Source organism: Symphodus melops (assembly GCF_947650265.1).
Source record: "Symphodus melops genome assembly, chromosome: 4".
Classification (NCBI taxonomy): Eukaryota; Metazoa; Chordata; class Actinopteri; order Labriformes; family Labridae; genus Symphodus; species Symphodus melops.
The window spans coordinates 27577988-27604238 of NC_136694.1; the positions used below are offsets into that span (position 1 = coordinate 27577988).

Below are 26251 nucleotides of genomic sequence, written 5' to 3' on the forward strand. Positions count from 1 at the left end.
ACCAACATCCCAAAACCGTTTCAAAATGTAACAATCATGCACGGGTCCAAATACACCTTCTTCATCACGCTGCGATTAATCATGGCGGTGTCAAAAGGACAAGGCCGTAATTTTCATGGTGACAGAAATGTTCAGTGAAAGAGCAGAAGCAGGAGAAAAGGGGAACGGGGCAGAGCAAAAGATCTTGTCCATGGCTTAATTAGCTTTCCTTCTTATTATTAACCATCATTATCTTTCTTCTTTTCAATCAGAGCTCGCTTGTGCTCTGAGGATGTTCTCATGAGCGGCAATGAAGCTATTATTGATATTTCACCGGTTCGCTCCAGTGGCATCACATGTGGGCAGATCTTGAAACATAATACCCGGCAATTTTAACACATGCAGTCTATTATGTTCAGCACTCTCTCAAAGGAGCACTTTACAGGAAATTGACATGTTGGGTGTCTCCAAAATTCTGCTGGGAAGATAACACCATTTATTCATGTTCAAGTAAACTGCACATAGTCTGATCATGTTTTAATATGGTGAATCCATAGTGTACTAAAGTTAACTTTTGTAGGACTAGCGTGCATATTCACTGACTCTGGAAAACATCTGGATATCAGTCAATCATAACTTCATACATGTCCCTGTACAAAAGCATTAGTACCTTTTTTTATCCAGGCTAGAACTTTTTAAGCCGATGACAACTTTGGCCATCTTAGGGATCGCTTGGACATCAGTGGATCTGCTAAGCTTAGCCATGCTAAGCTGAATTGCTATTTGACTGTATTTCTGTGTGGCTTATGTGGTATAATGGATGTGTCTTTGTAATAGACATTTGTTGATGCAAAACATGGCTTTACACTTAAGTTTTGCAAGCTCACTGTTAATCTTTGTGTTGTACCTGGCCGATAAGGAAGTCAGTAGTCCAACCACCTGTGAGCCTGCAAACTGTCAGCTTTGTGTGTACAGAATATTCTCACAGTGTGATTTGAGGTTTAGAGCTTAAAATAACATAATATGTAATTTAAACAGAGGTTTAACAGAGCAATACGATGTCATGCTAAACGGATATGTGTGGTTTTGTGTTATGGAGTAACGTGATAAACCCATGCCCACCTGGAAATCCATTTGTGTGTGTGTTGTGAAGAATTGCCAAACTATTTCAGTCTCTTCAGTGACATTACATTTCATGATGCAAAGATGTCAAGATGACACACATAAACAAGCACCTTATTATTTCAGTGGCACCTGCAGAGAATTAGTTATACCAGAGGCATGTGCTAAACATGAAGTCCATTATACCACAGCTCTGTGTGTCAGGTCCGAATCATGTAACAGTCTACATGTCTAAATTATACAAGGAACAGAACAACAGTATGCTTAATGCAACATCAAGAGCCCCCACTATGACTTGAGTCTTTTAAACAGCATGCGGCTTGTTTTGTTTGGACTTCATCGTTCAGTTTTAAGTGATATTTCTGTCTTGCATATGTCATTCTTTGGTTTGCATTAAAGTTGTATGAGCTATTTCCATAGGTGAAGTAAATACTGTTCACATCAATCAAAGAAATCAGATTTAAGTATTTGAAGCTCTATGAAATAAAATGCCAGGAAGGAAACAACTGACAATGAGTGCAAGCATAGCCCTGATGAATCTCTGAATAACATGGAGCTAATCGGGATAATAATTTAGATGACTTGAAACAAGACTCTTAACAAAAAGACAACCCAATTACAAAATTGCCCATTTCAATTTCCATTTCTCCTTCAATCATAATGTGACATTTGAAGCAGTATTCAAATAGACGTCGACTGAGAAGATGCCTTAAGACTGCTTTGAATGTTAGAACAACAGTAGCAGTGATGAACTTCAACCCATCCAAACGTTTACCCTGAGCAAGCATGAGCAGTCTGATATAACACTGGATGTATAAAAGAAGCAGAGGTGCTGCTTGTCAAGCAAAGTGCTTGGGGCCCCAGGCCAGTGGGGGGCCCTGAAGGGCTTACAAACTTTATACCAAAGAAAGTGGCTCAGAAGCTTGCGATGACAGTAAAACTCCTTAAGGGGGTCTAATCTGACAGCACTCACTGATAGTGTGCTACGAGGTGATGTATGTATTATTCCTGTGAAAAACAATCATTTATGAAAGTCACAAAGGTCAATGAAGATAAGTTGCTTGCATAACATTAAGGTGCTTATTTAACATTAGCTAACCTAGCTAGCAGTGTCCAGCTCTGCTAGCCATGATCGAGTCCAGTGTAGTCCACTTGGGGTCAACAGTAGGACACTAGCAGTTGACATGTTGGCTTATTTTACAGATTGAAAGAAAGTCACTAAGGTAGGAGTTACAGTACGAGTCAACTTGGTCATGGGCAGCGTTAGCAAAATAAACGTGGTGAGAATAAAAACCTTTTCTAAAGTTGACATTTTTGCAGTTTTTTTGCAAAGTGTTTTTGTAACACAATGGTGATGAACGCTGGTTGTTGGGGCTTCTTGTGAAGTTCACAAGGCCCGACAGACTCAATCGCCACTGTAAAGAGGGACAAAGATGATTATTGTAGCAGAGAAAACTTTGATTTTCTCAATGTGAAAACCAATGCAAAACACAATGTTTGAAATTGGATGTTTGACTATTGACTATGTGCGTTTTTACCTCAGCAGCTGTAAACTAAAATATGACTCCTCGGCATGTTTGGTTGTTTTTATGTATATTTAAATAATGGAGTGAGGTCTTTTAAGAGCTGTGATAGGTAAATAAGTGTAACACAGTTCTGAGGGCCTGACGACTCCATGCAGATTTTACCCTCTCTCTCTCTCTCTTTATCTCTAGACCCCTCTCTTAAGCACTCACTGATCGGCGCCTGTTTTTAAATGTTGAAACACACAAAATAAACACCCCCCCCCCCCCCCAAAAAAAAAAATGGAAATCAAATGATAAAAATAGTATTTTAGCAAACACTGTGTAGCTTCAATGTTTGCTTGTTTATTTCATTACTTAAAGGTATTTGGGCTGCTCATGTTCTGCCTAAAATAAACTTGACACAAGATGAACTGTGTTTGGTTGATTTCTCGCAGCAGGAGATGGGCACACTTCTCGCTGCTTGGAGAGAGAAACTTAATCATGTCATATTTTCTGTTCAGACTCAGCTCAACATTGAGATCAGCTCATTGTTTTGCTGGCTGCCTGAGAACTTGCCATTTCCGTTTTTCGTTTTCCGTCTTTCATCTTGTGAACAGCATCAAGAGGTAGATGCTTTTTGGTAACACTTCACTATAAAGGAATACAAGTCAGACACTTTAGAGTCAAATATAACCAGGCATGACTCATGATGATTTTATATATAAACACCTAAAGGATGACTCATTTTTCCAAGTTGGCTTAGTTCTGCTAAGATACTACAGGAAGGGGGGGGGGGGCTCAACCTTAGGACGTTCACTCAGATTCTCTGAGCACTCGCTCCTTGTCATCCTTGAGGCTTAGCAGAAACTCAGGGATGACCGTGACTTCTCAGTTGCAGTCTGAGGAATCAATTGCCTCCTCTGATCAGAGACGCTAACTCATTAAATTCATTCAAAGCACAGCTCAAAACCACCTTTTTACCCTGGCTTTTGAGAAGAGTGAATCCAATAAAACATCTTTGTTGGATTGGTGTTTTAATTAAAAAAAAAAAAAAAAAAAAAACATCCTTTTATGGTATTATGTGTCTGTGACCTATTATGACTCGTCTGTAAAGCAATTTGGTCAGCCGAGGCCGTTGTAAGTGTGCTATATAAACAAAATTAAAAGAGAGCCAAGGGCGTCTGATTCAAAAGGAAACTGTGGAAGCTAAACGCCGCTCTCCTCCTCACCTCCACACAAACTTTGTGTGTTCATGTTGTTCAGGCTTTAAGTTGTGGAGGACAGTAGCCTTTTTCTATTGATTCATCTTTTGTCCTGTTTTCCTGTTAGGGAGTTACTCAAGGTGCCGGAATTTTCTTTTCTTTACTTTATTTTAGGTTTGTTTCATCTGTGATGTTATGTTTATTATTTTTGCTCTCCACGAAGTTTGAGTTAATTGTGTGACCATTTAATATAAATAGATTATTGTGGACTGTAAATGAATTTCTGTTAGGATTAATCATAGGGAGTGACGAAGGAGAGGGTCACTTTTGGGCTGCAGTTGGTTTGCAATTTTGGCTGGACGCCACGTTCAACAAATCAGTTTAATAGGTGAGACATCAATAATTAGCTAAGCTTGTTTCTGTTGCCTTGAAGTGGCCAAAAAAACTAACAAAACAACGGCGATGATTGAAATGAGGAACACATAGGGTCATATTACGCAGCTGTGAAACAGTGAATCAGTAAATCAAACCAGTTTCCCTCTAAAGTTATGAGCCACTATTGAAAGCACGCTCGCCGTGATATGACATTGAAAATAGAGCTGACATCAGCTCATTTTGCAACAAGCCCCAGGGCAGCAGCAGCTCCTACAAAGACTAAATGAGTTTCATGAAAAAGCAAAGGGAGCCGTTTGAAGTTGCAGCACATAACTGGGCCAAAGCAGCAACATGCCAGCAAATACTTACACAGCTGGTAATGAGGTTTTGTTACGCAGCGTGACCGTGGACAACAGCACAATTAGAACAAATGGTCACAGTTTAAATGGGATATTTGTGCTCATTTTGAGAGCTCGATGGGAGTCAACTGTAATTCTATGTGGATGATATAATAATGAGGCCCTTCAGAACAGTATGGGATTTTAGTCAGGAAATTGTATTTATCTAAACAATGGATATTTTTTGGCAACTTACTTAAATATTCTCACAAAATCTAATCAGAACTACTTCCTTGGGAACCGTACTCAAGATTAGTTGTGTTTTTCTTTAGGGATATTGTTAAAAATGTACTTTTACAGTGTGTTGAACATTTATTTGGGTAATCCTTTGTGATTACTAACTCACAAAATGTGAAATAAACCCATTCAGTTATTTCTTTGTGGTCTTCATAACAACACAGAGAAAAATGATCTGTTTCAAATGTTCTCAACTTGTGACATCATTAGTGGGTATGTGGTAAAATACCCCTCTCCTGATATCTCCATCCATAGACTCCACCCCGGTCCTTGAGAAAAACTTTTCAGCCAGGTCCGCCATTTTTATTCTTTTTTGCGAAGGAGTGACGTCTAATGGGAAAACTCAGGGGTTCTCATTGCATTTAAAGAGACACACACACCAAACTGGAGCGTTCTGAGGGAGCTGGTTTTTACAGAGTCACAAATCTCCTCTGATGCTCGATCCATGTTTTATTTAGACCAAAGCACAGCACAGATGTTTCATTTAGAGCACATGGAGACTGTGTCAAAATGTGGAAAAGGGGACAATATGTCCTCTTTCAAACATGAGTGAGTAACGTGCATTCCTATTGGTTGCCAAGTAAGACTGATTGTGATTGGTCCGCAGTGTATATATATATATATATATATATACACACACAAACACACACGTGTATTGTTTGTTTAGTGTTCAGTTTAGTGTTCAGTATATTTGAAATAATATGCTAGTTGCAGTTGTTTCAAGATACAAAGCGAGCTTCAGACTGGTTTGTTTGGGAATGGCCAGAAAAAATTTCCATCAGATGACAGTTTCATATCTGCCATAGTTTTCCCACTGTCATTTTAAATTAACTATTTCCTTTAACTTATTTCCACTGTTGACCACATCATAAAATCTCAGAAATCCAGAACCGTGTGAGACCATATTCATCGATCAACCAAAACTGTCAGCTTGTTTACCGAGTTTTGATTTAGTCCGACGCTACCTGGAAACTACAACAGGAAACAATCAACTCCCCACAGAGGCAATACAACTTTCCAATCTGAAAGTGTTTTCTTTCTCACTCTGCTTGGATCCTGCAGACTTCATATCTCACTTCATTCCAGCATTAACACTGTTTGTGTTTCCCTGTGTGCAATAAAAAGCTAATAAGCAACTCTAAAATTAAATTCAATCCAAGTCTAGATTTAGAAGCTAATTTCCTCGTACAGTTTTCTGATGCACACAATGACTCACAAACAGAATTGTATATTCATTTTTACAACACCCTCTGCTATAAGACATCACACACTGTGCTCTGACACACGACTTTTCACCTACTCATTAAAAACTCTTCTTAACAAAGGATGCTTTACATACTCAATATGTTGGAGACGTGCCCAGGATGATATCAGAAATGTGTTTTGTATGTTTTGAAAAAAAAAAAAAAAAAAGTTGTATTGTGTGGAGGCAGCTGGATCACAATGGTTAACAACACAGTTAGAGAGTTAAAGGTTTATTATATCAGCTTCTCACACAAAAGAAAGCTTTTGAGCTAATTATTGCTCATAAACTCAGACAGAGTTTGCATCATGTGTTCACCAGCTCCATTTATGCTTATCAAATGTGGACAGGTGACTGACAACTTCACTTTTAAAAAACCCAACAATTTTCCCCACAACACAGATTCACCCCAAAGCTTAACGTGAAAAACGTCCAGAGACAGTGAGCTTCAAAATATCCTGACCAAAGTACCACTCTGGTGCCAGGTTTATAATTGACCTTGTAAATGGGATTCTTTCAGTGGTGGAACAGAATTAGGTTTGGTATTTAGCAACATGCTACCTAAAACTCTGCAATAAATCTGCTGGATTGAAGTTGCTGTTAACCTGTCTTTGCGATACATGAAGCTTATATGCATCTGGTTGCGCCATGTCACCTATAATCACATCTTAGACCAGACGGTTTTATTTTCCAAACATTGCAAAGATCTTTAGCTTTACCTCGGGTCAGTGACACAGTGACAGTCCGGTCATACTGACGAGCTGAAACCCATCATATCTCTCATTGATCCCTCCGTGAAGTGCTGGAAAGAGAATCCAGCAGTGCCAACTTTAATGGCTTAAAACTCGCTGTGAGATCATAACAGGGGGGAGACCCTCCTTCATCACGCCATCATCCAGGTACCCGAGAGACGGAAATTATATTGACCTTGTATTCACCTCTCAGTGGGCTTGTAATTGTGGGAGAAAGGTGTGCTCAGGGTCTGCAGTCCATTTCCACACACCCGTGGAATATGATTAATGACCCGGTGGGAAAAAACAGTGAGCGACTGCTCTCAAACAGCGTCTGCGAGCTCATATGCCACCAGGTACATGCTTCAGATATATTTGCAAGACCTTGTTGCGCTCTTTAAAAGTCAAGAGAGAAAGTTTATGAGGGTCTGACTCTGATTTGTGCCGCCTTTGTGCATACATGTGCACATTTGTGTTTAAGTGCCAGGTGTACTGTGTGCACTCATCACTGTCACGTCGTTGCTATTAGATTAATTGCCTTCCGTGTGACCATCAATAACACTAATGTGTCTGTTTCCTACATTTGATCTGCCTTTTATAATGACTACATGGCATGTCTAAATTAGTGCTGCTAATCAATCACAGGTCAGGCTTTAATGAGCGGAACAGCAGAACTGTTGACAGCTACTTTAAATAGCAAGAGCAGTACACTATCCTCCTGTCTGTGTGTGTGTGTGTGTGTGTGTGTGTGTTTGTGTGTGTGTGTGTGTGTGTGTGTTTGTGTGTGTGTGTGTGTGTGTGTGTTTGTGTGTGTGTTTGTGTGTGTGTGTGTGTGTGTGTGTGTGTGTGTGTGTGTGTGTGTTTGTGTGTGTGTTTGTGTGTGTGTGTGTGTGTGTGTGTTTGAGGTCTAATCTGTGCAGAGTTTGTATCCAGCAGCATTTTTCAAGCAAATAACACTGCGGGAAGCTCTGAGATCAATGATTTTTACTGTTGTTTTGCATCTTTTGAAATCCTGTTTAAAGCGCCTTTTTTCTTCCTGGAAGTGGTCTGTATGCTGATATCTTAAGAAGGAAAAAAAAACCCTGGCAGCAACATGCAACGTGGTTTCATTTCCTTTGTAAACAACTGGGATCTGTGTTGCTGTGAAGGCAGGTCCCTTGTGGACAAACAGCGTGATGCATCTTCAAGAACGACTCACCGATGGGGCTGGTTTTCCTCCTTTTGCAGTGCAGACGAGAGTGAAATTCTGGGCCTGGTATCGACTGAATGGAGCTGGAGTGTTCTCTGCCACCACCGATATGTTGTTTGGAGGTGCTGTGGAGGACAGAGGGGACATCTTTGTGAAAATATACCCCAAAAAAAGAAAAACATTGAAAAGATGCAAAAACGATTATCAGGTATATTTTGCTTTAAGAAAACATCTGCCTTCACTTTTCTCAGTTCTCTTCAAAAGCTAATACAATTTGTGTCTTGTTTTTTTTTCACATGTAGGCCTAGATGGAGATGCAGAATGGGATTTTCTGCCACAACTTCACCAACTACCAAGTTTGTATCTGTATCTTGGTTGTTGGTATCTGTATCGGCCAACACTTGTTATATAAAGATTAACGTAATTAATAAAGAAAAGTGTGTGGGTTAGCATATTTTTGTGATTTTGGAGAGTGGCTGATGCAGTAGGCCAATCACAGGCTGCCAATCCCCGCAATGAGAACGCTAACATGGTCCGAGACAGATCGATGAAAACCTTGAAGTATTACCAATTACCATGACACATTAAGAATAAAGAAGAAGACGACTATTTCAGCAAGCTGCATTCAAATTGCATGTGTGGCATTGGGAGCTGAAAGCAGGCAAATTCAGTAATATGCTTTGTGCATCATGCTCATGGTAGCGACAGCGAGCAGTCAAAGGCTAGCTAGCAGGAGCATTGTTGTGCTATTTCCAGTGTAACCTTGAATGTGGGCTTTTCTATTCATTGTCAGCCTGTGTTAGCATCATTTTATCTCAAAGCTGAAGCATTTTTCAGTAACGATGACACTATAGTGATTGGTTGTAGTGGACACTGTTTGAAAAATATGTCCGTTCATTGTTTATGTATGGAATAAATTGTGCAAACATTTTACATAAGTAGAATGTATTCCAGTTTCTTTGGGACAATTAGTTTTCTAGTAGACTTTCCTGCTCTCTATACTGTAGCTTCCCCTATCACATCCCCCTGGTACTGTACCACTGCTGCTGACAGCACGGGGAGAAAGGTGATATAACCACATTAAAATAAACCAAACTAGAACAAAGAAGACCTGCTTTATCACTGTACTGTCTCCATCCTTTTTTATTTTTTCGCAAAAGGACCTGCTGACAGAATATCCACTTAAAATGGTAACTGGATGTTTGGGACAATATGTTCATAAGTCCCCAGGGCTCATGTGATTCGGATGAGGCTGATAAGGTAGAAAATCTCATACATATCATATCACGAACCCTCCCTTGTGGAGCTCTCCTGGGATTCCTGAGAGTATGTCATGACAGCGTGAAGGGAAAACATGTGAAGTAGACTTCACAGCATTACAGAGTGTGCAGCGAGAGGTGAAGCAGTTAATGAATGGAAATCTCCAACATCCCCAAGAAAATCAGCTGTTCAACATGCAGTTCTCTGGTTCTCATTCGGAGGCTTAAATATGAATGCTTGCAAGACGCCAATGTGGCTGATCCAGGGGAATCTCACAAAGCAAGTTTTAACTGACGGCTCTGCAGCAGATGATTGCCAGCTGCACATGCACCACTTGACTTTATATCAGAGCTGGTGAGTGGAACCTGCACATATTCAGCACATAAGATGCAGAGGTCATCATGTTTCTTCATATCTACGTGTCTTTTGGTAGGATGCAGGTTGGACCATGCTTTTCCTTTGAAATTTAACATTAATAGTCTGCTATTTTCCTTAAGATGGAAAATCCTCAAATGCTTAATAAGACAAGAACCTGTACAACCTAAGCAACAAGGGTATGATGGTCAGTGTTCATAGTTATGATTGGCCCCGAGGACTGGAGGACAAAGGGAACTTAGAAAAGTGACGGTCACGATTGTAACGACAAAAAAATAGTGTCACTTAAAGATCAAATCAAAACAGCTTCATCCCAATATTTTGTGTGGTGATATTATATAGTCACGTGGTCGATATTTTCATTATATAAAATAAAATGTGCTTTTTAAAATTGCGAAAAGGGTTGCACAATTTATTGTTTTAAAAATTGCACTGTTAGAAAATCGTGTTCAAGTTGGTTTAGACTGAAATAGGAACAGTTCAGATTGTGAGGGTCGTGCAGCCTTTTACAGGGTTTGACTCACATCACAGTGGTGGTTCGTCCAGGGGCTTGATTCCCATTCTGTATTTTTCAAAACAGTTCTTGATTGAGTTTGATTGTGTGGACATAATGTGCCGTTAAAAACTTAAATAATATTTTATCTTCAATTCTCAGCATATGTCCAAATGTTTAAAATTGCTGCGAAAAGTATTGTGACATTATCCTACCCTGGGGCCTCTGGTGAATCCCACTCCTAGTGTCGATACAGTTTAATAAGGTAAAAGATGACTCTGCTTTTATAACGGTTTTCATTTAGAAGAGGCTCGGCTCTGAAAGGGTTAAGCAGCTCTTATCTGAGAGAGAAGCCTTTGTGAAATCTGTTAAGATTCCCAATAGATTTTCTCTGAAAATGTCAGCCATGCTTCAGAGGGAGATAAGGCAGAGAGAGAGAGAGAGAGGTCATGCAGGGAACGAAGCCTTCTTCATGTCACTTTACATGTTGATCTATCACAACAGTCCTTAACAGACATGCCATGGAAATGAATTGATTAAAGATGTGGGTGGGGATTTGGAGCGGGAGGATTGAGCTGCTGGCCTGGGTGCCTCTGTGTTTCAACACCTCTTAATTGCTTATTGATGGGAATCATATGGCAGTAAATTAACCTTAGGACACTCAATTAGCTTACTGACAAGCCTGTCTGAACCTGGCACATGAGAAGCTGTCAGAGGTGTCGGCTCCTGACCAATCATGCTCAAGTGCTCGACACAGACGCCGTGTCACGAGCTGGAGAGCCTCTCAGGCGGTGAAGATGCTCCAGCATGCACAACAAATAACAAGACGATAAAAAAAAAAGAAACACAATCTGGCTTTATGGATTTACTATATTGATTGCCATATTTCATAAAAGAACATAAAACTCTAGTTAGTAAAAGCTTGATGGGGTCCAGTGAATATATTCCCAACACGTCTACGAAGACGTGCTCAGAGTGCCGCTTTAACGCGCAGTTAAAAATGAATCATCATTTTTAACTGTATTAGAAGCTGTAAATACGGAGACATCAAAAGATTACGCGGCAATCTGGAAGGAGTTTTAAAACAACCCTGAACCCTCATTTAATTAAGACAAAGCTAATTTCCTGAAATTAAATCTCATCACGTTAATTAGTGTTACAGTCAGATTGATAATAGTATTTATGGGCCATTAAAGAGCACTTCTCCAAAGCAGTACTAAGGAGACTCTTTGTTTAGTTGGTATACATGAGACAACCTTTCGGTCACGTTAGTTCAGGAGAGCTCGGCATCGATCACAGAGCTCGGTTTGTTTTCTGCCCCTGTGGTTTCGGGGCTCACTTAATGGAAGTCAAAGTCAAAGACCGCAGTAAGCCTTTGTGAAATATTTGACATGATTAAAACCAAGACCTCCCGTGCACATCTGCAAACAAAACAACACCGTCTCGGATTAGGACGGTTGTTTATGATGGTGGAGTCTAAGCCTTTCATACCTCATTTAATTGCATCTCCTCTCTTCACATGCTAAAGGATGAGCTAATACCAGGGGCTCCTGTCTGAGTTTGAAAAAAGAACTTATGAATCCTGTCACGGTTACTGTGTAGTATGTTGATGCTGGTGCACTGCTCATACAAAACAGGGAGAGCAAAACCTTGTGAATTGAAATGCAAAAAAAGAGCAACCACAGTCAAGTTTGCTAAACAACAGAAGTCTTTGGGGAGGAAGAACTATCACAAGGACAAAAATAAATAAATAAATAAAAAAACTTTTAGAAAGAGGGGGGAGAAAACTGTCAATATCTTTGTGAGTCTTCAGGTGGTTTCTTTGAAGAGCTGAAAGATTCAAGAGAACATATAAAAATTGTAAATCCTCTCAGCAGAGTCTCTGCGTTTCCTTAACATAATGAAAACTGCTCAGATACACAGTGTACCAGAAATGTTTGTGCTTTGTGCCCGGCATTCTGATTTCCACAACACTTTTTTTTTTTGCAGAGTCCAATGAGATTTTGTAAGCAACGCAAAAAATAACTCTTATTTCACTTTGAGTTTTGTCTGATTTTCCTCATTTTCCGTCAACATGAAGGATTCATCTTTCCTTCCAGGTTGAGTCGTTTTGACATCCTCAGGGCTCGTGACGTTTATGAAAAACAAACAGGTTTCAAAATGATTTAAACTCAGGTCTTGAAATGACAAAAGAAGCAGGAGCACCTGGACCTCGCTCCACAGAGCTTTCCCAAACGTTTCCAAACTTTCTGCCGGGCTCGTCTTTGGCAGATTATCACCTTACGTTTTTATCTGTTCGTAAAAGTTGTATTTTCATTTTGGGAAATGGCATGACGTCAACCAGAATCAGAATCAACTGCTCTTCCATACTCCGCAAAATATCAACGTGTCGGCGCCCATTTGTGAATATTTTGACTTCAGCTTGTTCAGTGGAAGGAGGCTGTGGCACACTGTCCATTTGAGTAAGGAGTTATTTATCAGAACGCACTCAGTGAATGAAGCGCATTCAGTACATAAACAGGAAGGAATGACAGTGATCTAAATGCACTTACGTGATGTCCAACTAAGCAATGAGTATGTTATTGTCCTTTTGTCTAGTCCTTCGCTAAAACAGCTTTATACACAAAGCCATCCCGTCGATGAAAACACTGTGTAAAGGGTCACGGACAATTTTGAAGTGGGCAAGGAGAAACATTCGCAGAGCTTTAGGATGTCGTGCATTTAGCCTTTTTTAGTTTGAACAGAACAACGGTCAGGAATTCAAACAACTTACAATTTGTAACAGACTGGTTACTTCATCGTGTTGTACTATAGAGCACTCCCATTGTCCCCATAAAAGCACAGAGTTGTTTTTTTTTAAACTACTCCCTGTACAGATATTATCCCCCGTTTTATATACTTATCAGGTCCCACTAATCCCAAATAGCTTGGAGAAAGTTAGAACAAAAGATTGGGTCTAACTGCCAGCTCTGTCCTATTATATAATGTGACTAGAGATCCAAAAACTTAAAAGCAGGATGCTGCAAATGTGTAAAAATGTATCACATGTGCCTGCGGTCCCATGAGCCATCCCTTCGTCTTTCATTGTGCGGAGCCCGCCTGCACACCGCTGCATTAAAAGCAGCATTTACTTCCTTTTGTCCCCTGTAGGACTGCTGTGCCAGTTACATCAATAATGATCTCTCCCTCTATCTCGCGTTTACCACCTCCTTCTTGTTCTATATCCTCAAGCACCATTACCCTGATTTCTTTTGTAAGAAAAAAAAGAAGAGGAAAATAAACAAGAAAAAAAAAACTGCAAATGGGATTGGTGAATGTGCAGAACAGGAGCATGTTTAATGCTCCCGAGAGACTGCCTTCCCTGGCCTCATAATTAAGGGATTTAGAGCTCCGGAGACAGCTGGACTCACAGGAAACACTCCAAACATCCCCTCCTACTAAGCACCCTGGCCTCGAGTCCACATCTCTGGGGTTTTATTTATAGAGGAGGTAGGTAGTGTGTGTGTGTGTGTGTGTGCATGTAGGATGGTAAAGAAGAGGCAGCAAGGTCATCCTTGGCTTACTTTCACTGACAGTAATTCAGAGATAAGTATTTGATGAAGCTGTACTTTTTTTATTGTGTGCCCAGGGGTCCCGAAGTAATCAGTGTGAATTCTGAATGGTTTCACCAAAGCTTAATGATAGTGCGGAGCATTTCACTACTCACTGTAATCTTATCAAAATCACTGGAGGATTAGTTTCTTTTTTTGACAAATTATTTCTCTGAAAGCTGAAGAACTGTGACAGGAGTTGAACTTGTGACATTTCTCACTTTGCTCCGACATGTTTGATTTAAAAAAAAAAAAAAAAAAACTACACGTATGTCAGCGTCCATGTCTTCTACCCCCTACCCCTAACCCCCCAAATAACCCTTACAACTCTTATAACTCAGAAGACTAGACTCACTAATCAATACAAGGTCAGGAAGTTAAATAAGATACTCAATAGAAAATAGGTCTACACAAATAAAATAGGAAACACTTAATGACTAAACAGGAAAATATTGAGATAAAAAAGAGATTCAGGGATCTCAAACTCGGACGTCGTTCTGGCTTCTCGATTTGCTACTCAGACTGCAAACAATGGCAACAAACAGAGAAAGAAAGTCTTGCCACAAATCCTCTTCTGCTAAGTAGTGGCTACAGGGGGAAAAGGTTGGCCTTCACTCCAAGAGGCTTTATCTTTGTCAGACAATAGCCTGTGATTTAAATGATTGCCCTAAACCCAAAAATAATGGAGGGCTGACAAAGGTAAAAACAACAACAACTGATAAAATCATAATCTTATCAGTCAAATTGAGCAGGGTGCAACATTAAGCTTCTCATGGGCTGTTTGACTGTGCTTCTGTAAGGCATTCTGGGATAGCCTCCCTGTGTTCTTACACCATGGAAGCAGGTGAAGAACGGGAAAAGGAGAAACAACAACATGACGTTTCAAAGTACTGCTGCAAAGGTATTGTTGTCAAGCGCACACTAACTGAGACCAAGACCAAGACCAAGGCAGGGCCAGAATGAGACCAAGACCAACTTGTGTGCAGCGGGGCGGTCACTCAAGTAGACACCAGTAAGGCCACGGCCGTAATGGGGGAACAAAAAACCCCCTTTAAATTAATTGAAATTATGAGTTTTTAAGAAGGACCCATTTTTCTTTCAATCACAGAAATGATGAAAAAATAGCCCATCAGTGGTGGTCTTGACCAATCTTGATTTCAAATCAGGCATCTGTCCATTCTATAAGACCGAGACAAGACCCAGTGAAAAAACTTACACATATGCAGCATAAGCAGCTTTACAAAGAATGTGTTTGGATGAATATTCACAAATTAAAAGGCACAAGTAAGTGGAGGTGTCTTCTTTGAAGCAGGTACAGTTAACATGAGGACCACCGAATGTATGGTCCTTTTTTTATCTGAATTGAGAAAAAGGGCCTTTAGGTGACTGAATTCATCAATATGCAAAACAATCTGGAGAGATTCTTTTTCAGAGGAAATTGGAAATAATAGTGCAGACAGACCGCTAATGGACCCCAAAGAAAATCACAAAAAAAAAACTAAAAAAAATTAAAAAAAATCTCTATTACATGCATCTGTTTATCATCATTTATCTCTCTAAGACAGGCCATAGAGAGAATACAGATAGAGGGAGAGGTGCTATGGTGTTACAGTGATTCTCTTTCCAGCTGATAACAGGAAGTTATTATTTCAAACAACCAGAGAGAGCCTTGTTTAGAAAAAAAAACACCTTCCAGAAACAGGTCAAAGGTCAGGGCCACTTACAAAGCAGCTAACCCAGAGCTGTCAAGGAAACACTTACTGGCTCAGAGATGCTACTGCAGAGCAGATGCTAATGCTAACCGACACAGGTGCTTGAACCTGTTCTGTACGGCTGAACAGCCTTGAGTCACTTCATCTTTTTCAGCCGCAGATCCAGTGCTTCTCTTCCATCCGTGTTTATATTCGCTGTCCAGCTCACTGACTTTTCTAGACTTCTATTTTATTTGCGTTAATTTAGACATTTGTTCAATCAAGTGTTAAAAGTACAGACAGTTCAGAAGGGTCAACAGTGCATATAAACCAGCAACTCGTTATGTCATTTGTGTCCTACACACCAGGGTAAATGTGAAAAGTGGAAAAACAAGGAGAACAAAATCTATACTGCATTCCTGTAAATCAAAACAACAACGTGAATTCATTTGACTTTTACTTCATGTGGATTCTATAGAATCTAATTGGTCCATTCCTCGGTCAGGCGCATTCCACCTCATTCATTTCAATTGAAGGTTTAAGGACTTGATTTTATATATAATATCTTCGAGCAGCTTGGTCTCTGGCAGTGATCTTTAAAATATGACGACGTATACAAACAACTATAGTCTGATGTCATATTCACACGAAGCTTTGCAGACTAACATTTCTCATTGAAGACTTTTAGATGCAACTGTCTGTTGTCCCAAAACTACTTTTGGTTAGGTGGAAGGATAAAAAAATCACACTTTTGATTAACACATCATATATAATCTAACAAACACACCTGTATGAGTATTGTATCTGCTCTTATGTAATTGTAGTGTGATATGTAACTTTAAAGGAAATCAAATTTTAAAAGCGCGACCTGCAGTTCCATGACACAACCAGCCTCACAGTTTAAACCAATGGGTGATTCTAGGCAGTCTCCTTTCCAGGCATACATCCACAATTTCTTTTGCTGCATTACTTGGCAAGTGGCACATGAGAACATGAGCAAGAGGATGCAATCCACAAATGACTCCAGAGGTACCTGCAGCATTACTTTCTTAGGCACTTGGCCACCGACTAAGATGCTGTAATTGACAACTTGGAAGCGAGAAAAGGTTGGTTTGTGGCATCCAGAAAATTAAAAAACAAATTTACACTGGCAGCTCTTGGCAATGCACACAACATATGATATGTCCCACTTGCACTTAATTTCTCAAAGGCCCAGTTAGTAACAGAGAGGTATAAGTACGTTGCATAACAGGCATGTGAACTTGACTTATTTCTAGCGACGGGGAGGAAACATACATCCCAGACTGAGTTGAGTGAAACATGAAACACTGCCAAAGTGCTTACATCCCTTATTTTGAACAGTCACACAGTTGGATGGGCAATGATTGTGGCAGAGGGGGAGATAGAAGGCGGCCTGAAAAACAATCAAAGTTAAGTCCTCTCAAGAGGAGGAAAACGACATGTTGAAATGAGCACTGGCTCGAGTCCCCCGGCACCTAAAGCCTGCTCTTTTTTTGAAAGCCTTTGTTCCCCAGCAGATAGAAGACACCAAAATGCTTTTTAATCACTTTTCTATTGTGCTTAAAGCATTTGCATTTACACCCCTCCCTGGTAATTTGCATGGGTTATTACCATGCTGTCAGCTCATATCGCATCCTCCCGCCCTGACCAACCCCGCTGTAGCTGGTAGCGAAGCGTACGAGACTCTGCTGGCTGTCAGGAAGAGGAAGGGGATGAAACGGAGAGACAAAAGCTTGTGTCACATTGAACAAGTTCCCGGGTTGCGAAGCACATTAATCTTCGCAATGTTGCTGAAAATACAGCAGAGTATATGTACTAAATGCCTGCGTGTGTGCTCCAGTGTGTGTGTGTGTTTAAGAGTGTTCCTGTCTGTGGAAACATATGGTTTCATTGATGCATTCCTGAAGAACAGCAGCTGTCTGATAAGTGGCCGTCTCTCAAGTGGCCAAAATATTGTGGCCTACGTCTGACAGATACAAAAACAACCAAATGCACCTTTACATGCAGCACTATTCACTGCTCTCCAAATTCAACGTTTTTCATTTTCCTGCAGCTTTCATTGCAAAAATAGAAGGAGTAAATAATCGTTCACAATCTAAAGAGAGTGATTTGGGAGCTTAGGCACAATTGGGCTTTTTTTTTTTTTTTTTCTTCCTGCCGCTCTGTTCCCATATGATAGGAAAATGTTGTGGCTGTATACAGTTTTACTCAAGTCTCTCTCTGGGCTGTCGCTCTCTGAGGGTAAACCAGGCTTGGACTTAGAGCTTTGTGCTTATAATGAGGACAAGGGGGACAGCGGAGGGGATTTTGCCAGCACAGTTTGAAGGCGACGTTGAGAAGGGACAAAAGGGAAAGCTCCCAAATAGCAGACAGTGGCAGATGGGACTTACCCTGGACCCAACCCAACATCAATTATGCTGTGACTGGCACCTTCATCCCTAAAGTCCATTTTTTTTGCTTAAGGGCAGGGGTTTAGGTTGGCAATCTGTTACAATTTGGCCCCTTTACCTCTAGCCATCTCCTCCTTTTGGCAGCTCAGTAATTCACAAGGCATTGACATGGATGCACCTGTAGGTCCCCAGTGCCTTGGTTGCCACTGAAAAAAATAAACCCTGATCAGTCTGGGTTGTTGCGGTTTCTTTTTCTGCCTTTTTATGAGACCTAATTTACAGACCATGGGGGTAAAATGAGGTTGTAAAGTTATACGAGGCCAAAGAGAGACACTGAGGGGTAGTGAAGTATCCATCATTCAATTCTCAGTACGCAGTCCAGGACGGTGCTAGCAATCCCCGAAGAAGTCTTTGAGAAAATCTACATCAAATGCATGCGGCCAGACACGCTCCAAAAAAGGTCGATATGTCGTATACACAGCACTCAGGGACAGGGAGGAGAATTCATATTTCAAGTTGACGTGTAAAGGTTGTTGATGGGGCAGTTAGGACCAAGACGGATAAGGGCCAATGCATCGAGGGCTTTCTCTTTTGAAAATGAGCCAAAAACAACAGAATCACGTTCATTGTCTCCAAATGTTTTTTAAGCTGCTGACAACCTAAATCAACAACAGACTTCAGTCCCACTTTATAATGACTACACACTAATAAGGATTGGTTTGATAAGCGTAATGCTTCATCTATAAAGCATTGGAAGCATTAAGAACTACTGTTTATCTGTAATGTCACATTGATTCGGTCTTTACGCTTCATAAATGATGGAGCATGTAAAGACCCTTTAGACAAACATTCTTCACCGTTTTCACAGATAATAAAAATAAATCCAAAGTCCGCGGCTTTCTGAAAATAACTTTAGAACATTTTATTTTCATCTGACGTTTAATGTAAGTGTCAACGCAATGATACCCCTCACCTTTCAGACACACATCTGTAAAGACCTGTTTATTTCTCTTATTTCTTTAACGAGAGATTACCAAATCTATCAAGTGGAGTAAAGACTGACTCACTGTTTAGACAGTAAGGGGTTAAAAACACACAAAAAAAAAAAAAGATATTGTGACCGCACAAAGGATTCAAAACAGTTTACGCACAAGAAAACAAGCAGCATCCATCAATTGATTTAATTGTTTTCTACTTAATTATCAAGCTTTATCTTTAATTTGTCTTCCAGGTGAGAGCTTTCTTTAAATGAAGTCTCTTAACTCAGACCTCTTAATGCATCCGCCATGAAAATGTCAAACTGTCAAATGCTGTTTCAATCTTGTAAGGGAACTTAACAGGGAGTATCTGAAGCGACAATTTAAAGTGTAAATCTCAGCGGGCGTCCTCAGTTATTCCCATCAGTTTGACTGGCAGATGATTAGCACACAACAGTGATCTGTCTTTACTTCTAAACATTTAGCATTTAATGAATCTGTGTTCTTTCTGGAGGCTGTAAAGCATGCTTTCACGCATCACGTGTGCTTCTTATTAGACTTGGGCAGTATCACGGTATACCAGGGTATATTTAGAAATCATAGTATTTCTAAAAGGAGGCTTCAGTTTGTGTTGGTTTAATGCTGGTGCTCGAGGGCGACCTCTATTGGGTCACAAAGTTGCACAATCCTCCTCATAACAAACTCAAAAAGGATTCTTGGGACAAACATATTCCTTCCTGTGTTTGAATATAAAGCATGTGGAAAACCTACAAAGGGGAAAAAAAGGACAAACTGACCCGAGACTGAAGCCTTAATGTTACTTTGACATTCTCACGCAATCACGCCGATAAAGGAAAAACAGGTTTTATTTGGTGCTTATTTCTAGCACTTTAATCCAAATAAGATACATCAAAAAGTGAGTCCATGTTTGAAGGGCCATCAGAAGGGTTTAAAATGCATCGTAGCCGTCAAACACAGCAGCAGAATGGGACTTTTAAAAGGTTTAACTTCACACATTAAAGAGATCAAAAGGGTTATCCAGTGTGAATAATGCCCCCCCGTGTTGTCTTTGATTGATGGGGACTTACTGACGAGTAATCCACGTCTGAAAAGAATGGGAACATATAGCTAATGGCATGTTTCAACAATGTTCATCAAAGTGTGCGGCACATTACCGCTCCTAATAGAGCCCTACGTTTCATTCACAAGCAGAGCTAATTTTAGTACAATGGAACCATTAGAGCCACAAGTCCGGCAGCAGAGATGTGGAAGCTTCAAATGTACAAGAAAAACTTAATTTGTCCCTTTGGGGGACAAAAGTATATTCAAGTCAAAGTACATTCAAAGAACATGCATTGTGCAGCTGAAATATGGGACTCTGAACAGATGCTGAGGAAAGAAGGATTCTGTTTGATTCATGTTCTAACGGCTATGAATTTTCAATTATTATTTCTCTGTAACACAGTAAAATGATAAACGAATACCACATTTTGAGATGTTGATTATTGCATTCTATGGTCCAACTACAGCAGACTATGCTATGAAGACACGCACAATTGATAAAGCACTACAAAGAAACTGGAGGACTAAATGCAATCATATGAATCACGAGGAAAGAGTCCATTAACGTTAGGTGGGATGAAAAAAGACAAATATGTTTGGAAATGCAGGACAGGTTGTTACAGCAGATGAAACCCTTTAATTAGAGATAAAGCCCCTCCACTCTACATCAGGTCCCACTCATTCTGCTGCTATAACAACAAGCGGGGGGCTGGAGCCGATCCCAGCAGTCACTGGGCGAGAGGCGAGAACACCCTGGACCGCATGCCCGTCAATCACAGGGCTGACTTAAAGAGACAGACAACCAGCCACACTCAAATTCACACCTTCGGGCAATAAGGAGCCAAATGACCAAATGAGCATGTGTTTGGAGTGTGGGAGGAAGATGGAGTAGCTAGAGAGAACCCACGCATGCACAGTCAGAACATGCTAACTCTGCACAGAGAGGCTCCTGGCCCACGGAGAATTTGGAGCCAGGAAACCTCCTCGCTCGCAGCACAGTGTGAAGAGTGTCTCCAATCTAACAGTGTTTTTAATCACACCACCATGTTAAATGTATTCACGTCTTGGAGGCTTTAAACTGTAAGAGCCCCGTTTTAAGAGTCAAGCTGAAGGGCTCCGGTGCGCAGACAGTGTGGGCGTCTCCAAGGGCACCTTGCTATTTTGGTTCATGTATGTGCAGCGCTGCAAAAGTGGAAAAGGGCTGAATGTTGCGGAATATTACTCACAGGGTGTAATGACTAAATAATCCACCGTCAGGCAATCATACAACTGGTCTTGTTGTTTTAAACAAGCATTGCAAACCACAGGGAAGCAACAGATTAACAAATACAGCATCAACAACACAGGCTGCATGAAAACGTGGACATAGCCCCCATGATGTCACCTATCGTTTGTAGAAGCCTGACATATTGGAGAGCCTACCTCAACTCAACTTTGATCAATAACAGGCAAAGAGGTGGAGTTGAAGCCTCCTGATAAGAAAGCGAAAAATTCAACTATTAAATCTGGCCCCTAGTTACGCAATATTTTCCAAATCTCGTGGCCTTATTGTCATCAAAACAGATGAGTTATTAAAAAAATAAAATAAAAAAAAAACACCACACAAGTTTTTATCTTTAAAGAAGATAGCTATTCAGGTGAATACATATATTTTAACAAGGCTTTAAACATGTTTACCGCTGCTGTACAGGTGGCCTTTTTAATATGGGACCTAATGGTTCAGCCTCAAGTGAACACACAAGGAGCTGCAGGATTTTACACTTCCCCAATTCACCTTTCAACCCCCAATTCAATTCAATTCATCTTTCAACACTGGAGGTTGCGGCTTGGTAAAGACACAGTCTAGGAAGACAGATTGTTATGCATTTGATACAGACAGGGCAACACTTGAACACTCAGGGAAGCGGAAGAAGCAGTTCATAGGACTGCATCAGCCTGATGGTATGTCAGATTTCATTCTCATGTATCTTTCACCATTAATGTTCACATCAATTTGTAAAAGTTGACACATCACTGAAAAATAAGATATCAAATGTCTCTTTTGCTGTGGTTAAAATTAAACAGGCTTCAATATCTGACCAGCCGCAGTAATCTGACAGAATGATAAATTCCAAGCAGCAGTCTGATGTACGTAACATTATGCGGGGTTACACTGAAGCAGCGTGGGGGTCTTGTGATTTAATGAAGGTAAACACAGTCAGTGGCTGTGTTTAATGGCAGCGCGCTTTGACTTGGCACTTCTCAAGTCAGAGGCTGCAGACTTGTCAACATATCTGTCCTGCTGTCTTCAGATGGCTGCAACGTTTTAATGAACCAGAGGAAAAGTTTCCAATACATAACACTTCTGCTTGTTTTGTATTATTTATATATGAAATAGGATTTCTATTCTGGCCTTTCAGCTTCAGCTACAAGTCATTTTTAAGGCTGGATGTACCGGTTGCGGGGTGATTTAATGAAATGGGTGATCTATTTTTTCATGCGTAATTACTTTATTTTTGTACCTTTGTGTCATAGCCTGCACATAAGAAGTTGGCATAGTTTTTAGTTTTATAGTTAAGCCAATGCAGAAATGCCTTTTAGCTGTACATACTGTCATAACCAGTCGGGGGCCACTCCACAGTTGGCACAAAGATGCCATGTTTTATAAAAGCAAGATGGGAAAATGAGCCTATCTTGCGATCAACTCATGACTCATTTTTAAAAATAGTCTATTGAAATACCTGCCATTATTCCATTTACCTAAGCATCCATTATTCTACCCACCCATCCATCCAGCCATCATCAATCAGCTCTTCCATCCATCCATCAGCTTTTCCATGCATTCACCCATCCAATGTCCCACTCTTTTAGAGGGTCTATTTTTTTGTTTCTTTGCCTTTAAACAAATATGACAAACTGAAAAGAAATACGCACCAAACAAAGACTTTTGTTTTGCAGTGTAATATTTTGCCCACTCTGTGTTTGGACCGTCTGTATTTAGTTATGTCTATTAAAAGAGGTATACTGTGCGCACCTGTACTTTCTCAACTTCATTACTGTGATGCACGGATCAATATTTACTGGGCCCGGCAAACATTACGGCTGACACTCACACGCCTGCTGACGAAAAGATAAAATCCACAATCCAAAGTTGATTTAATTTCTCTGAGGACTAAGCCTCGCCTGTTGAGTCAGGCACTTCCATGGCTTTGTCTTGCCATACAACAGTTTTGTTTACCTTATCTTTTTGTTTGTTTGTCTCTGGCGGAGGCAATTACACAAAGCAATACAACAATTCAAATCAGAAGCTCAAGATAAATATGCCATCTTTACAGTGTAATATACACCCAGCAAAGGTTGGATTATAACACGTTTTGTCTAACAGTTCAAGACAATCCCTTTGCCCATCAGGTGGAAATCTTGTGAAATGTTTTCCTTGGGAAAGAAAAGTAATTTTTGCATCTTTTGAATACTCGGCATTCTATGCATGAATTAATAAATGATTTAGATCAGTTGAACAGATCTCATTTTCTACATTTGATACAGATGTAAATCCACCATTAGTATGGAAATAGCATTTGATTACTTCACGGTGACAACGTCTATTCTTTCATTTTCACGAATGTATTGGTTCTGATTCGGACCGTAGAAACATATTACATTAACATAGATGCTGAAAACATTTTTTTCATTCTCTAAATAAATTGAACTCTCACTGTGCTGCAGCTCATTTCTAAACAGAAAAGACGACGAACCTCCCGGTGATCCAGGCCTCCCTCTGTGGCATAAAGAAAACACATTTTCAGCCTCTCACTTCTCAACTCATTAATATTACTTCATTGTACTGTAAAGCTTCTAAATCAGTTACCCACAGAGCCTGTATTGAATATGTTTCACCATCAAAGTCCACCACTTTTCCTTCCAATATTTAAAATGTTTTCTATTTCGACGAATGAATCTTTCAACATGGCAGCTCAGAGAATCCCCCCCTCTCAAAAAAAAAAAAATCCCATTTTCTACTGAAACTACTTCATGCTTAGCAGACTGGCAAACACTCTCAATTAAATTTGAAGTTTTAGCTTCAAGACACGGTGCATTTTGTTTCAAGGATGTCTTTAATTGCCGAACTAGTTAGAAATTTCATTGACATTCCAAGGGCAATGACAGTCAATGAATTGGCCGACGTAACAACACAGAACATCAGGCTGAGAAGTGAAGCCCTCATGAAAGAGACGGTTGCTATACAACAGCCTTGCTAACAGTCTTTACGTGTTCTGCTTTATTGCTGCATGGTCTATCCATTATAGAAAATACATTTCTATGTAATTTACCATCCAGCATTTAGCTATGTAGTAAATCCAGAATAAAATGAGGACAAAATGGGATGAACTATAAAGTCATGCGCTTGGTGTTTGATTTATGTGCTGTGGCCCTTGTTAAAGGCAGGTTAAACAACTGTGCCATGCTGCAGTACACCTGACGCTTCAGATTCTTTGTATAATGATCCAGTTCCCAATAGGCAAGGAGAGACCTCAGCAATCTCACAGATAGAGAAAAAGTCCAGCTGTGACCACACGTCTGGTGCACACTCGCTTTAATGACCATGAATTTGTAATTGCATGCTTTTTTTCCCTTTTTTTATCAACCACAAATGTACAAAGATTCTTTGCAGCAGCCTGCCTTCTGAGGTTGTGATTACAACTTTCCTCATGGACCTCACTGGGTTCCCATACAAGAACCCCAAAATGAGAAAGATGAGATCTCTCAGATTGATTCTGGAAAATTGCTCTGATTCTGGCTGCAGTTTGTTCTGTTGGAAAGGATTTGATCTATGTTGGGACATGTGCATGGATGTGTGCAGGCGTATGCAGAACGCATGCTGCAAATGTTTTATTTTTATAGATGCAGAAGTATTGCTCAGTATGATTTATGTTCCAAGCAGGGGGTAAAAGTTTGAAATATTTCATTTTCGGCTCAGTTTTTTTTTTTTTTTTTTATATTCCTGCCAAAAGAAAACACAGATAAGAAAAATTGATGCGGTACAGATGTAAAACACAATGTTAGAATAACGGCTGCAGCTTTTCTCTACATGAGGAATTTAAAGATTGTACTTTCTAACAACACTCCCAAATCAAGGTCACTGCCCATGCCCTAGATGTAAAAGTTAACCTTTGATAGAACTTACAAAACCTCATGCAACAGTCTCCATTTCATGCAGTACCAACCATATAGACCCACAAGAGGCTAGCTCGATCATCCAAACCATCAGTGAAAGGAGCCTCTGCTGACATTATCACAGGCAAGTAGCTCGAGAAGATCTCTGAAGAAGAGAAAATTATAGAAAAAGTTTGACAGCATTCGTACCACCAAACCCAATCCAGAGTTCGCCCATACTCCTTGTGAGGTATGTAAATTGTTATTTTAATTTATGAAAACAACATGATGAGATGGGGGTTGACATGTCTGTACTAAAGCTGAAACAACACATTCATGTTGGCCTGACTACCAGATAGCAATGTCAGCTCTCGCACGTCAGAGACGCTCCAATAATCACAGACAGAATGTCAGTCAATTCAAGTTTTAAATTGGTAAAAGGCCACTTTTTTTGTTCACCCAGTAAGTGTCTGCCAACAGTGACGTCTTTGTATTCAGTTTCCAAGTCAGACAAAAGCATAATGCAGCACTTTCTCATGTGGCTGAATTTCAGATGTGAAAAGATGATAACAAATGGCTGCTTCAGACAAACTAAACCCATTTCATATTTCTATCTGAAGCTTTTCAATAAGTTGGTTTACACAGAAACAGCACGAGTTGTCTTAGTCCTGGTCATCTTGAGCTGATTGTGGGGAATTTTTTCCTCCAACCAAACTGAAGCTTAACGAGTCAGCAGTGATACAAATAAAAAGCCTCTTCTATAGCGCAACAACTGTAATGGAATCTGTCACTGGGGAAACGCAAGCTTAATTCACAATATTCTTGACGGATGGGCTTTTGCAAACTGCAGACGTTTTAATGACCCTTTTTAATGTCTTTGTCAAAGAATTCAGTTTTTTGTTAATATTCAGCTGATTTATTTAAAATTCAACTCAGTGGTGAGGAGGCACAGTAATTCCCAAAGTCACTCAGCTGTAAACCTGATGCACAAACATCCATCGAGTCTTTCACCAAAACAATATTAGATTGTTATGATAATTGGAAGTGTCAAACTAGTGATTTCAGATCAGCTCATTTACGATGATTGGCAGATCAAACCACTGCAAGTGGCTTCTCCAGTGTGATATACATGATCAACAACTTTTATCCGCTTCTGAGTAATTTCACATTACATTATGTCAATGACAGAATCTCATAAATACAAAAGACACTGGTTAAAAGAATGACGGATGAAAGAACTGGAAATCTCTCTTTTTATGAAGACACTGAAGCCAATTC

General features: G+C 40.1%; 1 protein-coding gene across 2 annotated transcripts in view; it reads right to left on the reverse strand.

Moving 5' to 3' along the window:
• Nucleotides 1-26251, reverse strand: part of igsf21a (immunoglobin superfamily, member 21a) — a 212215-nt gene that overhangs the window by 31175 nt on the left and 154789 nt on the right. For both annotated transcript variants that reach the window (XM_079341977.1, XM_079341976.1), the window contains exon 5: nucleotides 7991-8106. In XM_079341977.1, the coding sequence (XP_079198103.1) occupies nucleotides 7991-8106 (116 nt within the window). The remainder of the gene's footprint in view (nucleotides 1-7990; nucleotides 8107-26251) is intronic.